The sequence below is a fragment of the Alligator sinensis genome, unplaced genomic scaffold (assembly GCF_000455745.1).
Source record: "Alligator sinensis unplaced genomic scaffold, ASM45574v1 scaffold614_1, whole genome shotgun sequence".
In the NCBI taxonomy this organism is placed as follows: Eukaryota; Metazoa; Chordata; order Crocodylia; family Alligatoridae; genus Alligator; species Alligator sinensis.
In genome coordinates this window covers 422,474-437,926 of record NW_005842294.1, presented here as the reverse complement: position 1 = coordinate 437,926, position 15,453 = coordinate 422,474, and the positions used below count along the sequence as shown (strand labels likewise).

General features: G+C 41.4%; 1 protein-coding gene across 3 annotated transcripts in view; it reads left to right on the top strand.

Annotated features, from left to right (window-relative positions):
• Window positions 1-6,352, top strand: part of VEGFC (vascular endothelial growth factor C) — a 134,117-nt gene extending 127,765 nt beyond the window's left edge. For 2 of the 3 annotated variants that reach the window (XM_006028183.3, XM_025209549.1), the window contains exons 5-7: window positions 1,671-1,780; window positions 2,092-2,422; window positions 5,859-6,352. In XM_006028183.3, coding sequence (XP_006028245.1) covers window positions 1,671-1,780; window positions 2,092-2,422; window positions 5,859-5,976 — 559 coding nt within the window. In that variant the 3' untranslated portion in view covers window positions 5,977-6,352. The remainder of the gene's footprint in view (window positions 1-1,670; window positions 1,781-2,091; window positions 2,423-5,858) is intronic. The other variant, XM_006028182.3, reaches the window with a different exon arrangement.
• The last annotated feature ends 9,101 nt before the right edge of the window (window positions 6,353-15,453 follow it).

Below are 15,453 nucleotides of genomic sequence, written 5' to 3'. Positions count from 1 at the left end.
TATTTAACATAGTAACAAATTGTCCATCAAGAATGATGGGCCGGGGGGCGACAGGGACAGAGCGCCACCACCACCACCTCCCAGGAACAGGGGAGGGGAGAGAGCTTGCACCGCTAGCCACCGACCCATGCTGCCACTGCTCTGCATGTCACTGCACACCACCCCCTAGCTGCCATGTGCCACCCCCTCCTCCCCCCTGTGTCTGGCCCTGCAACACGACACACCCTCCTTCCCCCCAGCCATCTGTCTTTGTGGAGCACTCTGATTGATTGTTGTTTCAGTAAGCATTGTGATTGGCTGCCAAGACAACCAATCAGAGTGCTCCAGGAGCATTACAGACAGACAAACAGACACACAGACAGACAGACAAAGCCCTTTATATATAGAGAATAATAAATTGACTTTGCTGTTTAGTGAAAGATGAGAAAACACATAATGCACAGCCCTACCATGTAGCAAATAACTCACATCCAAGATGAAATTACTCTTTGAAATTTATTACAGTATGGCAAGGTTATGTGGAAAAAGATTTCATCACCAAACATGCGGGTGAGTTCACACTAGAAATGTTACATGGAATACATCCTGCATCCATTCCATAGCCAAGTTCATCCCAGGGTAGCAGTGTGCTTAATGCGACCTGGCTCCCCTAGCATCCAATGGCCAGGCACTATAATAGTGCCTGTGATGGATAGCTATCCTTGCAGGAGCTGGATGTGTGTCAACTCCTTACTATGAAATACATTTTACTACAGAACAAGATCCAAGGTAAATTACTTTGTGGTAGTTATGTCAATGGTCTGTACCCTAAATCTGTCAGCTACCAGTCTGTCTCTCTGTATTTGGCCTTAATTTTGGGCAGTAGAGAGAGGAAATGGGGATGCAGAAAGACCCTAACTTGGGAACAGGAAGTTGCAAGATTGTGGCTAAAAAACTTCAGTGCCTGGGAGAGTTCCACATACATGTCAGGGAGGGGAAGGCTAGGAGGGAGGCTCCGCATTAGACCCAGAAGTTCAGTAAAGCTTCCAAAATTGGGTGGGACAGCTGACAGAGTTCAAGGTAAGTAGTTATCAGTGTTTATGTTCAGGAGGTATTGGTGGCTTTAAGGTAAACCGTAACAAGCAGTGGAATCATACCCTAAGAGATAGGTATGGGCATGTTTAGATTTGTGGTTTCGAAGGCTATTTTTTAAATCTAGCCCCAAGTGAATTCTGAACACACACCAGTAAAAAAAAAAAAAAAAAAGACAGAGCTAAATTTGCTGAAAACTTTTAATAGTGCTAGTGCACATTTCTTACACCTTTTCCCTCTTCCATATTTGTTCTAATGGTTAATACTTTAATGCTTTTAAAAATTCAAACCGTTTAATCTGGGGTCATATCTTCCCTGCCAACAGTTCTCTAATGAAGCAAGGCATGGCATTTTCATTATGAAGCATCACTATGAAGTATTGTATGAACACTTAGATTAAATTGGATCTTAAAACCCAGTGTGTATATGAATCAAGTTTGAAAAAGGAAAAAAAACCCTGCTCAATGTGAAATATAGTGGTGCGAATGTAAATGAAATCAAAATTTCTATTTCTAATGGAGAATGTCTGAGACCCACAAATAAAACTACTTTGTCTTGTGTTTTTGTGGCACAAATTCAACAGTGTGTTTCATTCATAGGTGTCATGTGGCAAACAAGACTTGTCCAAAAAATCATATCTGGAATAATCATGTTTGCAGATGTCTGGCGCAACATGACTTCAGTTTCTCTTCCCACCTTGTTGATGCTGGTAAGCAAGTGTATTTCAAAGGATTAAATCAACATGTAACACCTTCTTTACTTAAAAAAAAAAAACAGCCCACTAAAACCATGCATACTTACCAGTTTAAATCATTGTATTTTTTAATTGGCTTTATTTTTATAACCTTTTTGTTCTCTAAATCCCTCTAACATAACTGGGATTTTATCCAAGTTTAAGACTGTGAATATAAGTCCTCACTACTTAGCTTACACAAGAAGATATAAACAGGTGTGTTCACATGTGTTGCAATATGTGGATTCAAGGGCTTTTTAAATTTTTTTTATTTGCTGCATTTCTAGACACTTCTGAAGGCTTCCATATCTGTGGACCAAACAAGGAGCTAGATGAAGAAACATGTCAGTGTGTCTGCAAAGGGGGTATGCGGCCTTCAAGCTGTGGATCTCACAAAGTATTGGATAGAACATCATGCCAATGTATGTGTAAAAATAAACTTCTGCCTAGTTCCTGTGGGCCCTACAAAGAATTTGATGAAGACAAGTGCCAGTGTGTATGTAATAGAGCCTGCCCTAAACATCAGCCACTAAATCCTGCAAAATGTGTCTGTGAATGTATAGAAACTCCAAACAGATGCTTCTTGAAAGGAAAAAGATTTCATCACCAAACATGCAGGTGAGTCAGATGATTAAAACCTGTAAATTTTTGCCTAATCTAATGGTTATTTTGCACCAGATTTCACAGATTTCACAGACAGTAGGGCTGGAAGGGACCTCAGAGGTAGATCAGCATCAGCCTCACACTACAGACGGGTGCCAAAGCATACAGAGAGCAAATACTTGCCTTGGGTCAAGCACTGAGTCTTTGACAGCCAGTAGCTGAACTTAAGTCTCCTGAGTCCTAGTCCAGAGCCTTAGCCACAAAGCCATGAGGGATGAATTCTGGAATAAATCAAGCAAACTCAGATAAGTTTGAATCGCTTCATAGCCTTATTCCTTGTAAGCTTCCATAAATCAGAAACTTCTCTTTGCTCCACTCTCCTTGTCTATAAATGGAACCAAAAGGGTCAATGACTATTTTCAAAGCCCTGAGAGCCATGTCTCACGTTACAGTCAGGTCATGATAACTGCACTTAAAACATACTCATTTGTTCCTTGTCTTCACCTTTTGGGATTAGTGTAGTGCCCTCATGAGTAATCTGGCCAGTTGGTCTCCTAGAATATTTCATTTAATTTTTAAAGATAGTTTGACAAAGAATGGGTGGCATATTTGTCAATCTTGGTGGAAGTTTTTCTCATGCTGGAGTATGGGATTGGAAAAAGCATAAAGACATTTGAAGGTAAAGCGGACTAGCAGAGAAACCAGGGAATAACACAATTAGCAATGTCAAATCAGGATTTAATGCCTTGATACACTAAAAGACCCCTAGGGAAGGGGTTGGCAACTTACAGGCCAGGAGCGGAATCCAGCCCATGAAGGTTGATCTGGTATGAGGGACTGGTGGCACAGACCTACACTGTGCTGCCCATCCCCTCCACAGTGCTCCCTTCCACTGTGGATCCTGCTGCTCTGTCACATCTGCACTTGCCTTGCTGCAGAGGAGACAGAAATAAGTAGCAAGGGCAACTATAGGCAGCTGAAGCAGCAAAACATACACTAAATGTGATTGTATCATAGCAAAGTTATGACTTCAGAGGAGGAGCATCCCCATAACACATTGAGTAACATATGTTCAGCTGTTGTTGGACTGAAGACAAGTTCAAGATATTGGTGTTGGGCCTCGCACTGACAATCCGTTGATTTTTTTGGTCCCAGCACAGCACTGGAGCCAGTCAAGACTGCCAGCGGCAGAGATGCAGTTCACCCTGTAGATCCAGTAGCAGGTGCAGATGCAGCAGCAGGAGTAGCACCCTCTCCTGGGGTCAGCTCTTCATGCCTCTCTCTCCGTCTGCCACCAGCAGTGGCCTGGGTTGCTGCCTGCCAGGGACAAATGCTTCCAGGCTGGGGCAGTTCTGGGCTCATGGCAAGGAGGGCACAGTCTCTGGGTGCAGGAGACATACTGAGCCACAGGGGACAAGGGAAAGTGCTCTTGTGTTGGTAATGAAGCATACGTTTTCCCTTAGCTCCTCCTCTTCAATGTGCCAACGCCAGGCTCCAGTATAATTTTCCTTAAACTATTTTGATGAAGACAGATTGTGGAACAGATGAAATCCTGCAAGTAGCAGCATCTAAGCTACTTTGCTAAGACTGGGCATTTTAGAGCATACAGAGAGATGAGGTTTATGTGGGCTTTGAGTTCAAAATCAGTGCCTCAAGTGGAACAACAGATTCCTAATCCTGTCCTTCACCGTCATCATCACATCTGTGGATTGTTTTCCTGATCCAACTCTTCTGCTTAATCTCTTCTGCTGGGACAGGCACTGATGCTGAGGCATACAAGAGTATATTTTCATTTGTATCAATTGTCAGTATTATTATGGTTAAATATCATCTTTAGCCTTTCCACCATCCTAACATCCACTCCATCCCTTATTCCACATGCAGCTATGTCTTTGTTTATAAAATATGTGGTAGGGGGCAAAAGAATTGTCCTGGGCTTTGAGAGATCCCGAAAGTTGTTTAATTTATTCCAGAAATCTCTATTTAACAGTAATTCTAAGTGACATGTTGTAACATGACTCTTGATTACATAAAACAAGCTAATTAAATGGCTGTGACAAACTACATCGAAAGTTTTAAACAAGATGCAGCTAGTTAGCAGATACCATAGCTGTTGTGTCTTCCTCATTCTTTACCGATTTCCTCATATCTGTTTTCACTGGTTGAATTAATTGGCTTGAATTAATTGATTGTAATCCAAATGCTCATTTTTGAACACATTGCTGCAGTGCCAACTCAATATCCAAAACAAGCATGCAACATGCTAATCCAGCTGCAGTAATAATTACAGTAACCAGTCTTAAGAACAGAGCATTTCCTAGGGAAGAGGAACTGAATATGCCTCAGTACAATACATTATAGTTTCTTAAGCTGAAATATGCAAGCAAGAATTACAGTAATAGAAGATCATTATACCTCTATGTTTCATAAAATAGAGAAAGACATTATTTAATTACAAAGTTAAAATATACTGTGTTGAAACTTGAAACGTATATTTTTCTCTCTTGACTTGCTGCCAGCGTCTGAAAAAGCCACAGACTAGTACTTTGTCTCCATTACACATGAGAGGCTATTTGGCATTGTTATTGTAAGGTTATTTTAGGTCAGTTTGGTTCAAAAAGAGGGGGAAAGGGAGAGCTACAGATATTTATTGTTTTATGACTTACATCTTTATCATTTTCTGTTTCGTTCCCCCCTTTTTTACAAGCAAATAATCCACAAGGAGCATATTGTGTAGAGATGGAACCTGTAGTTTAGTAGTTTGCTTGCACTGAAATTCCTTAAGTTAATGCTGCATTACGGTTGCCTTTTCTTCCACTTCAAAATCCTCTGTACACTTAAGGCTTGCTCTGAGAATAGCATGTGCAATACGACATGTACCAGGGACTCCCTCTGAACTCAGAGTGTGTGTAGGTATGCCCATACAGTTCTTAGGGCAGGTTCAGGCCTACAGTATAAAACATGTATCTTTACTATTAGGTGATCATTGATGAATATAAATTAAAAAATTAAGTACTCTAGACAGTAATGTCATCTTGCTGGAGAAGGCTGGCGAGCAGGCATGTTCTTGGCATACTAACCTGTTTTGCTTACTACAAAAAAAAAGTACAGTATTTATCAGGAAAAAATCCAAAATTTTCTTGGATTAGCATGCAAGTACAGCTGGTTAAGTATTTCAGAAATGCTATTTAGAGATATTTGAATGTGACACAGACTCACTTCAGCAGGGCTTAACACTCCGTTTATTAACTTTTTTAAAAATATGAGTGCAGGCAGAAGTTTGGTTATAAGTGCATTCATAGAAACTGGGGAGATGTGGCACATTAAAGCCCATCTCTAATAAAATATATCTTTCCAGGATATATGTGTTTGCGGTATAAGAGCAGTGTAAGTATACAACAGTCTACATTTTTGTCTGATTTACAAGCTGACATCTTTTTCCTTTCCCCAGTTGCTACAGACCACCATGTACAGTTCGAACGAAACGCTGTGACCCTGGATTTTCTTATAGTGAAGAAGTGTGCCGCTGCGTACCCACATATTGGAAAAGACCACTTACTAATAAGTGAAGGAAGCACTATTTGCTGCTTTGGTGCACTTTTTTCCATTAAAACTGTGCTCACATTTGGAACTAACTGTGTACCAGACACCCTGTGGGCCTTCAGAGACAGACACATTGTGCTTTTCCCAAGAAATATGGAAAGCAAATGTAGAAAATAACTGGGGCTCATGTTGCGTAAAGAACTCACTGAGGACTTGTTTTCTGCCAATGACCAAACAGCCTAGGGTTTTCTTCTTGTGATTTTTTTTTTAAAGAGATAATGACTATATAATTTATTTCCACTAAAAGCATTGTGCAGCATTCCTGTTTATAGCAGTAACAATTGTTAAAGCTCACTGTGATCAATATTTTTATATCATGCAAAGTATGTTTAAAATAAAATTTTAAGTTGTATTATACATCGCTGTATGGTCAATCAATTACCTAATTACCCAGCTGGAACAAGCCAACTAGAGTTCATGAATGGTGGCTCTAAAAATAGTTCCTAGGAATTTAGAGTTGAATTTCCAATCCTTTAAAAAAAGTTATTTCGTGAAAGAATGAGACAGCTGTAAACTATGGTATCTAATTAACAGCTAGTCTGAACTCTTTTAAAGAGCTATTTTACATTATTTTACAGTCTAATACGTTACTGTTTAGATGGCAGCTAGGTATTAAGTAGAAATAGCTTAGTTAATAAAAACCTATTAGGAGTCCTGTACACTGCACAAGAACTAAACTCACTGTTTCAAAGACATCAAGAGCAAATAAGTGACTTAGACATGGTAATAGGCATGCAAATCATTTTTATGTGTTAACTGTTCATGGAAGAGTGAAGTAAAATAATGATCTAGTTGAATGATTTTATTTTTTTAATGGTATATGGAAATGTAAATACCAATTATGCTATTCATTTGGATTTTGGGGCATAATGGTCAAAACTAGAATGAAATAGTTCAGGATGATTTGTTGATGCTTTACTCTTATGTTGTAAAACCAATTATCTTGATTTGAAGATTCTGTGCCAGAAACTTTTGGGATAAAATAATGTATTTTTTTATTCCACTTGGGACAATGAGAAGACTTCCAACAGTGCAGTCTGGCTTTATATAACCTTTACACAAACAATTATTGGGGCATTTTTTTACATGGTGAATGTCAAATCATACATCCATAAGCCCTAGAAGAAGAGGTAAGCTTCTAACTCAAGTGATTTAAATAACATGTATAGGGCAATGCAATAGAAATCATGTCAGAAGTTAGGAAAAGAAATTCAGAAAAATGTCACAGAAAGTATGTTGAGTGCAGGACTTGCATAAAGGGTGTAGGTTGTAGCTGTGTTGGTCTAAGGACATAGGCAGACAAGGTTCTTTGGGTGAATCTGCTATCTTTTATTACAACAACTTAAATAGTTGGAAGACAATTATTAAGCAAGCTTTCAGGTTCAAAAACCCTTCGTCAGGCTAAGGAAGTTTCAGCAGTTGGTGTGTGCTCTTCCTGGATGGAATGAAAAGTAAAAAAAACCAGAGACATTGGATTTATGACACACTTATAACCTGCCTGCCATCTGACTCCCCAGGTATTTCTCCACTTTCATCCCCCTTCTCTCACCCATTGACTCAATCTACATTTTCACCTAGTGCCTGTCTTGTATGCATACCAGCCCAGCCTCTGGCTTCTTTACTTTTCATTCCATCCAGGAAGAGCACACACCAACTGCTGAAATTTCCTTAGCCTGATGAAGGGTTTTTGAACCCGAAAGCTTGCTTAAGTATTGTTTTCCAACTATTTAAGTTGGTCTAATAAAAGATATCAGATTCACCCAAAGAACCTTGTCTGGACTTGCACAAATACACCTAAAATAACAAAACATATATTGTTTTGTAGTAGTAGTCTAGTGTTCAGTAATACTTAAAATAATTTTAAATGATTGCAACAGTTCTCACAAACTTCATTTGTAATGTAAATTATTTAAGTTCCTTAGAAAGTCATCCATGCATGTTTTTAAAATAGTATACTTTTTTTTTAGAACTTCATATGATGAAATATCAGAGTTCATAAAGGTTGAAAAAGCTTATTGTACTCACTCAATCCAAAGTGTGATTTTAGGCTAGCATACCATATAGGCAAGGGGAGTGATGGAATGATTTTTCTTGGAGAAAATTACAAACAGTGTATTTTGTGAGGAATTCCAGTGTTCCCAAAGTTCTCCCTAGGAGGCCAGCTGTAATTATCCAAATGGGATAGGACTCAAGTACAAAAATACTAAGGAGATGAAGTAACATAACAAAGATGATAATGAATAACATTTTTCAAATGTGGGTGTGGAGCCCTTGATGACAGATCAACACCAAGTACAACCTTGAGCCAACATGACAATATACAGCTTCCCATCACTGGATTCATGGTGATGCAAATCACTAAAGCTGTATACAGCAATCTCAATCCCATCTACAAATAACAAATACTTGTAGCAGTTTCAGATATTTTCAAAGAAATTGAAGTGCTCCTTTATGAAGTAGCTATGTAGTTAGATGGCTACTCGAGAAGCAGAAAATACTGGGAACTAATTATGATACATAATTTTACTTGCATCAGCCATCAAGGAAAAATTAAAATGATGCTGATAAAATAAGCTTTTCCAGTCTCTCTCTAGGTCAAGTATGCTCTTCCTTCCCTCCTTACCCCAAATGCCTACACCTAAAATAGAGCCAAGACCATGTCAACATGTAACAAAGATAGATTCATAGATGTTAGGGTCGGAAGGGACCTCAATAGATCATCGAGTCTGACCCCCTGCATAAGCAGGAAAGAGTGCTGGGTCTAGATGACCCCAGCTAGATACTCATCTAACCTCCTCTTGAAGACCCTCAGGGTAGGGGAGAGCACCACCTCCCTTGGGAGCCCGTTCCAGACCCTGGCCACTCTAACTGTGAAGAAGTTCTTCCTAATGTCCAATCTAAATCTGCTCTCTGCTAGCTTGTGGCCATTATTTCTTGTAACCCCCGGGGGCGCCTTGGTGAATAAATACTCACCAATTGCCTTCTGTGCCCCCGTGATGAACTTATAGGCAGCCACAAGGTCGAATTGCACGCAGTACTCCAACTGCGGTCTGACCAGCGCCCGATAGAGGGGAAGTATCACCTCCTTGGACCTATTCGTCATGCATCTGCTGATGCACGATAAAGTGCCATTGGCTTTTCTGATGGCTTCGTCACACTGCCGACTCATGTTCATCTTGGAGTCCACTAGGACTCCAAGATCCCTTTCCACTTCCGTGCCACCCAGCAGGTCATTCCCTAGGCTGTAGGTGTGCTGGACATTTTTCCTCCCTAGGTGCAGCACTTTGCATTTCTCCTTGTTGAACTGCATTCTGTTGTTTTCTGCCCACTTGTCCAACCTGTCCAGGTCTGCTTGCAGCTGTTCCCTGCCCTCCGGCGTGTCCACATCTCCCCATAGCTTTGTGTCATCTGCAAACTTGGACAGAGTACACTTCACTCCCTCGTCCAAGTCGCTGATGAAGACATTAAAGAGTATCGGTCCAAGGACCGAACCCTGTGGGACCCCACTGCCCACACCCTTCCAGGTCGAAGCCGACCCATCCACCATGACTCTCTGGGTGCGACCCTCCAGCCAATTCGCCACCCACCGGACTGTGTAGTTATCCAAGTCACAGCCTCTTAACTTGTTCACCAGTATGGGGTGGGATACTGTATCGAAGGCCTTCCTGAAGTCTAAGTATACGACATCCACCCCTCCTTCTGTGTCCAGGCGTTTCGTAACCTGGTCATAAAAAGAGACTAGACTGGTCAGGCACGATCTCCCTGCCAAGAACCCGTGCTGGTTTCCCCTCAGCATAATTTGTCTTGCTGGGCTCTCACAAATGTGAGCCTTGATAATTTTTTCAAAGACTTTGCCAAGGATGGAGGTGAGACTGACTGGTCTATAGTGGCCCGGGTCCTCCTTCCTCCCCTTTTTGAAAATGGGGACCACGTTGGCCCTTTTCCAGTCCTCCGGGACTTGGCCCGTGCGCCACGAGCTTTCAAATATTCCCGCCAGTGGCTCTGCAATGATGTCGGCCAGTGCACCCTCGGATGGAGCTCATCCGGGCCTGCCGACTTAAAGGCATCCAGTTCTTCCAAATGACTCTGCCCCATCTCAGGGTCTACGCATGGTAGTCTGGCACCTTGCTGCTGCCTCTCTACAACCCCAGTGAGAGACTTGTCGTGCCCCTCACTTAGGAACACTGAGGCAAAGAACTCGTTGAGTTCAGCCTTGTCCCCTCTGTCCGTCACCAATTGTTTCTGCCCATTTAGCAGGGGTCCTATTCCTCCCTGGGCCTTGCTTTTACTCCCAATATATCTAAAAACCAATTTCTTGTTGTCTTTTACTTGGGTTGCCATCCTCAGCTCCATGGCAGCTTTGGCCCGTCTAACTGCCTCCCTACAAGCACGAGCAGAGGAGGTATATTCATTTTTGGTGATCTCTCCCTGTTTCCACTTTTTATGTGCTCCCCTTTTGTCTCTTAGGCTGCCCTGGATTTCTCTGGTAATGTAATCATGATCAAAATTTAGGAGATGGATAAGATAGCGCTGGAAAAAAAGTCCAATAAATAATTCTATAGTATCTATAAAAACTCCTACACACAATTTTAGTAAATATAAAATTCATATTCTACACTACTAAGAGCCTGGAATTATCAATGAGTAAGGGCACCTAAAGTCACAGCTAAACTAACTTGCTTTACATATGAACAAGTAAAGATCTGTGTACAAGTCTAGTCCTGTCTAGAAGATTTACTAAAACAGGTTCAATGAGATCATCTGAATTAGACAAATATTTTGAGGTCCCATTAAACAGACTGTATTCAAGGATCCTAGAAACAATTATTTTATAGCATATAGTTTTGAAGAGATGGAGAGAATGTTAGAGAATTAGAATACAGACTATGAAATAGAAACTATAATATAACAATTAATAATCAAGAAGAATGCATTTCTGGGGAGTATTTTTCTAAAGTTTAACTTTGACACTTGCTCTTAAATAATGTGAAACACTTTCTTGACTAAAATATGAATTTGTGTTTTTATTTTTAAAGAAAAACTCTCTGATTCTTAAAAAATCCTAAATGCATTTGAAGACCTTTAATATCTGAATGCAAAGTCACCATAATTATGTGTTAGTAAGTAAGGAACCATTTTCTCAAATACCTATATATGTTTTAAAATATCTCAACAATACTATGTGCAAGTGTCTGATTTCATCATTTGGAAATTGTACCACAAATGTTGCTGGTTTTAAAACCTTACACCTTCTTACATATAATTTGCTAAAATTAGAAGCTCAAAGTAAAGAGTTTCATTAGCATTAGCCTGCTGACCACTATTCCATATTATAAAATATGACCATGTTTATCCCAGTGTTTTCAAGAGGTGGGCTACGTTTATAACAGTTGTTTATCTGTCCTTCAGCTGAGCTGCATGAACTACATAAATGTTGACATTTCCATCCTGTTGTGCAGAGGATGCTTAATTATAGTTGGCTTTGATACCATTTTGATACCACAATCATACTACAGATTATCTTAATTTTAATATTTATTATGATGTTATTAAGTGTGCAAAGTTAAGTGTGTCACCTCAAGGTACTTGGTTTTTTTAGGGTGATGGTATCATTGCCAAGCAGCACCATTCAGGCTGAGTTCCAGCCTTAAGAGATCCTATTTAAGGTGTCCTCCTGGTAGTCTCCAAATAATTAACTGAAAGTGCTGAAACGAAGTGAAAAATGTGATCCTCTACAGTATCTAGAAAAAATGACATGTCTGTATTATATCAGGAATCTACAGATAATAAATAACATTCAAGCTTTCTAGCAATGCATTTCTAGGACAGCTATCATCATATTATACAGACATCATAAATTGTAAGTAAACTTTTCTCCATTAACTAATTGTGGCTAGGAAACAACTTGTATACAGTACTGTATGTCATTAGTTCCTCTGTGATTAATAATTATGCCTGTTAACTCATATTGAACAAGATAGTATCTTTTCAGTTCCCTTGGCTTAATTTGAAGCAGCAGCATGAAAACTTTCAGTTCCTCACTCAAATTCTCACTCTTTGAATGGCCACTGGTTGCAACAGTTATTTCAAGGAATTTAGATGCTCCAAGACTAAGTACAGACAGTCAAAAAGCCTGAGGTTGAATCTATTCAATCTTTGCAGGTTAGTCTAAACTATATAGATTGAGCCAATAAGCAAGTAAGCAGACATTCAGGGCATTTTTACATATGCAAGCGCCGCAGTGCTGGGTGCTTTGAAAAATGCCTGGTGCTGTGATGCATACAGTTGTACAAGTGGCAAAATGCATGTCAGCACTGAGAAAATGGCGTCAGCACGCTTTTGAACTAAAACACATCAGAGGCGCTTTAGTTCAAAAGCGCACCACCACCATCTTCTGCATGCTGATGCACATTTCTCCACTTATACAACTACAGACAGCTCAGTGCAGTTTGTCTCAGCTCACAGGTGGAACAGACTTGATTACTGGAGTCTGCCCTGAAGCAGCGGATCTCCGGTGCGTTGCAGGACAGAAAAGTATGTGCAGTGGCCCATGCCAGAAGCCGGGGGACACTAGAGCATTCCTCCCTCCTTGGCTGGAGCAGACAGCGTGGGCCAAGGTTAGCCCACCCATCCGGGGGGTGGGGGAGGGTTGCGGGGGAGATGCAAAGCATCCTTGGATTCTGGGGGACTGAGTTAACTTGAATCTGGAGGGGATCTGGGACAGAAGTTCAGTAAACCAATTTAACCTAAATCAGTTAAGTCTGATACTGTATCCATACAGGTTTATCTTAAATTGGCTTCAGCCATTGTGAAAGTGGTTTATCTGCACTGAATTTTTGTTGTATTACAGATTTGAACCAGTTTCTTATTACTTAACCTGGTTTATGTGTAATTTCTGTCCGTAGCTCAAGCAGTCTTTCTGATTTACCAAGCCACTGGCAGATTCAAATAATGTTGAATGCCATTCCTTCCTTTCATTTTCATAGTCATTCTTAAGTCATGTTTTAGTCATAGAAGTATAAACAAGTAATCTGTCATTCTTTGCAAGGCCTTTACAACTAACTTCACTTGTAAAGTTATCAATTAGTTCATTTTTATGACATCAAATTGTAGCTTAACAATGCAGTACTCTGTGGCTACTAAGAATATATGTCATATCTGAAGTAGCTCTGAGTTTGTAGTATTAAAATGTTTTTCCTTAACCTTACTGAAAACAGTGAAATAGTAAAAGTAATTTCTTTAATAGTTATCTTTTTTTGCTTTTTCCCTAGCCTTTGATAAAGTGGCGAGGAACAATCCAAACCATTCTTTTGCTATCTTGCTGAATCTGCCAAGGTCAAGTTGACCAGGTACAGAAATCTATTCTGTCATATTTTGTATGGGCACAAAAGGTTAAAATAGATTAATTCAACATGTATGAAAGGCTCCAGATTGACAACTGAAGAATCTCGGTGGAACGAGTGGATCAGAAACAATGTAGAAAAAAAATTAAGGAAATACAGTCTAAATAAAACAACTGTAAAGTGGGTACCTAGCTGGTTAGATTATCATGATGGTTATGATGAATGGCTCTCTAAGTGCAAAGGGGTATCGTCAAAGTATGGCTCCTCACAGGTCTGTCCTGTCAGGTACTGTTTAATATATTCATGCATGATTCAGAAGATGAAATTCAGTGCACACAGTAAATTTGCACATGACAGCAAGCTGGATAAGATAGCCAACACTTCGTAGAATAGGAATAAGATTTTAAGTGATCTTGATAAATTGGAAAAGTGGTCCAAAATAAATTTGATGAAAGTCAATATAGACAACTGCACAGTACTGCATTTAGGAAGGAACAATCACATGCACAAACATAGACTGAAGAATGACTGGCTAGGCTACAGTTCTGCAGGAAAGGATCTGGGGGTTATAGCCAAAATGGCTCCTGCCATCTCCCGTGGCTCCTGTCCAAAGTTGTGCGCTAACGGGGGGAGGGGGTGGGGGCAGACTGGGCCAGGTCCATTCAGCATGTACATACCCCCTGGGTGAGGCAGCACTGCACCCACAGGGCTATTCCTGCAGCAAGGCCATGGCCCCGACAGCCTGGCTGGCTGCTGCTGCCAGTGCCACAGAGGGTGGGGGGAGCACACATGTAGCAGCCCCCCATCAAGCCTCCCAAAAAAACCCCACCCCCCCTTCCACTCCTCACACATCCCACATCCCCCACCCCTCCACACCCACTCCCACACACCCCACACACACACACCCCACACCCATCCACTTCATACATGTACCCACATACCCCCTCACACACACCTAAGAACCCAACATACCCACCACACCTCTTCTCATCCCCCCTCCTGCAAACCCCACATCCGCTCCATACCTCACCCTGCACATGCAGTTACCAGACAGGATGGGACCTGCTGGAGGGAGCTGTGGCTGCAGGGGGAGCTGTCTCCACATTCTGGTTAGCAAAGGGGTCAGGGGGATCTCTGATTTTTCTTTGATTAAAAAAAACTCCAAAAGCATACATATATTTTGAATTTATATTATGGTGAAAAAGGTAGTGGTAGGCTTTCAAATTGCTTAAAATTGTAAATATATCAATAAAACATTGCCCGACTGATCCCTACCCCCAACCTCTCTCTCTCTCTCTCTCATATATATATATATATAATGTGTGTGTGTGTGTATTTTAAAGAGTGAATTTTGGATTTTTTTTATTAGAGACTTTGCAGTTTTTAAACAGGAAACACCTGAGGGAAGTGGCAGGATCCAGCCCTAGGCAGGCTTCTCTGCCTGGAAGGTAAACAAAGTGGCTGTAAGGCCACGAGAACATTATTTGACAGTTCAAAGCAGGCTACCACAATAAGCACATCTCCCAAGCAGTAGCTGCCCAGATGACAGGGTGAGGGCACACATGGCAGCAGTGCTGCAAGAATGCCACTTGTGCAGCCACAACCCAATAGCAGCTGGCTCAGAGGTGCAGACAGTAGTGTCAGAGATGCTGCAGTGCCCATGCAACAGCCGAGGTGGCTGTGCAGTCTCTGTCCAGGTCTGGAAGACATGCAGACATGGGGCTACAGGTCAAAGGGGGTGGATGCTGTCACAGGTGGCAGCAGGTCACAACCAGGCAGCAGCCCTCACTGCCAGACTGCTGTAGCAGGTAGAAGGTGCAGGGCCCACTGTAGGTCAGAGCTGCTGCAGCAGTTCAGCTGGCACAAGGGGGCTGCAGTCCCCATCTGTCAACTGGTTGGGCCTCAGAAGCTCCTGAGAACAAGTATCCCTGAGCTGCTTGCCAGGGCAGCTTTTTATATTGGTGCTGGCCCCAGCCTTCAGCTCCCCCTGGCTGCAGATCCGGGAGGAGCTGAGCGGGGTCAGTTTGCCCCAAGTGGCACTTGCCCCACACCAACATACATGTTCAGGCCTTTGTACTGAGGCAAACATCTCCAGCACAA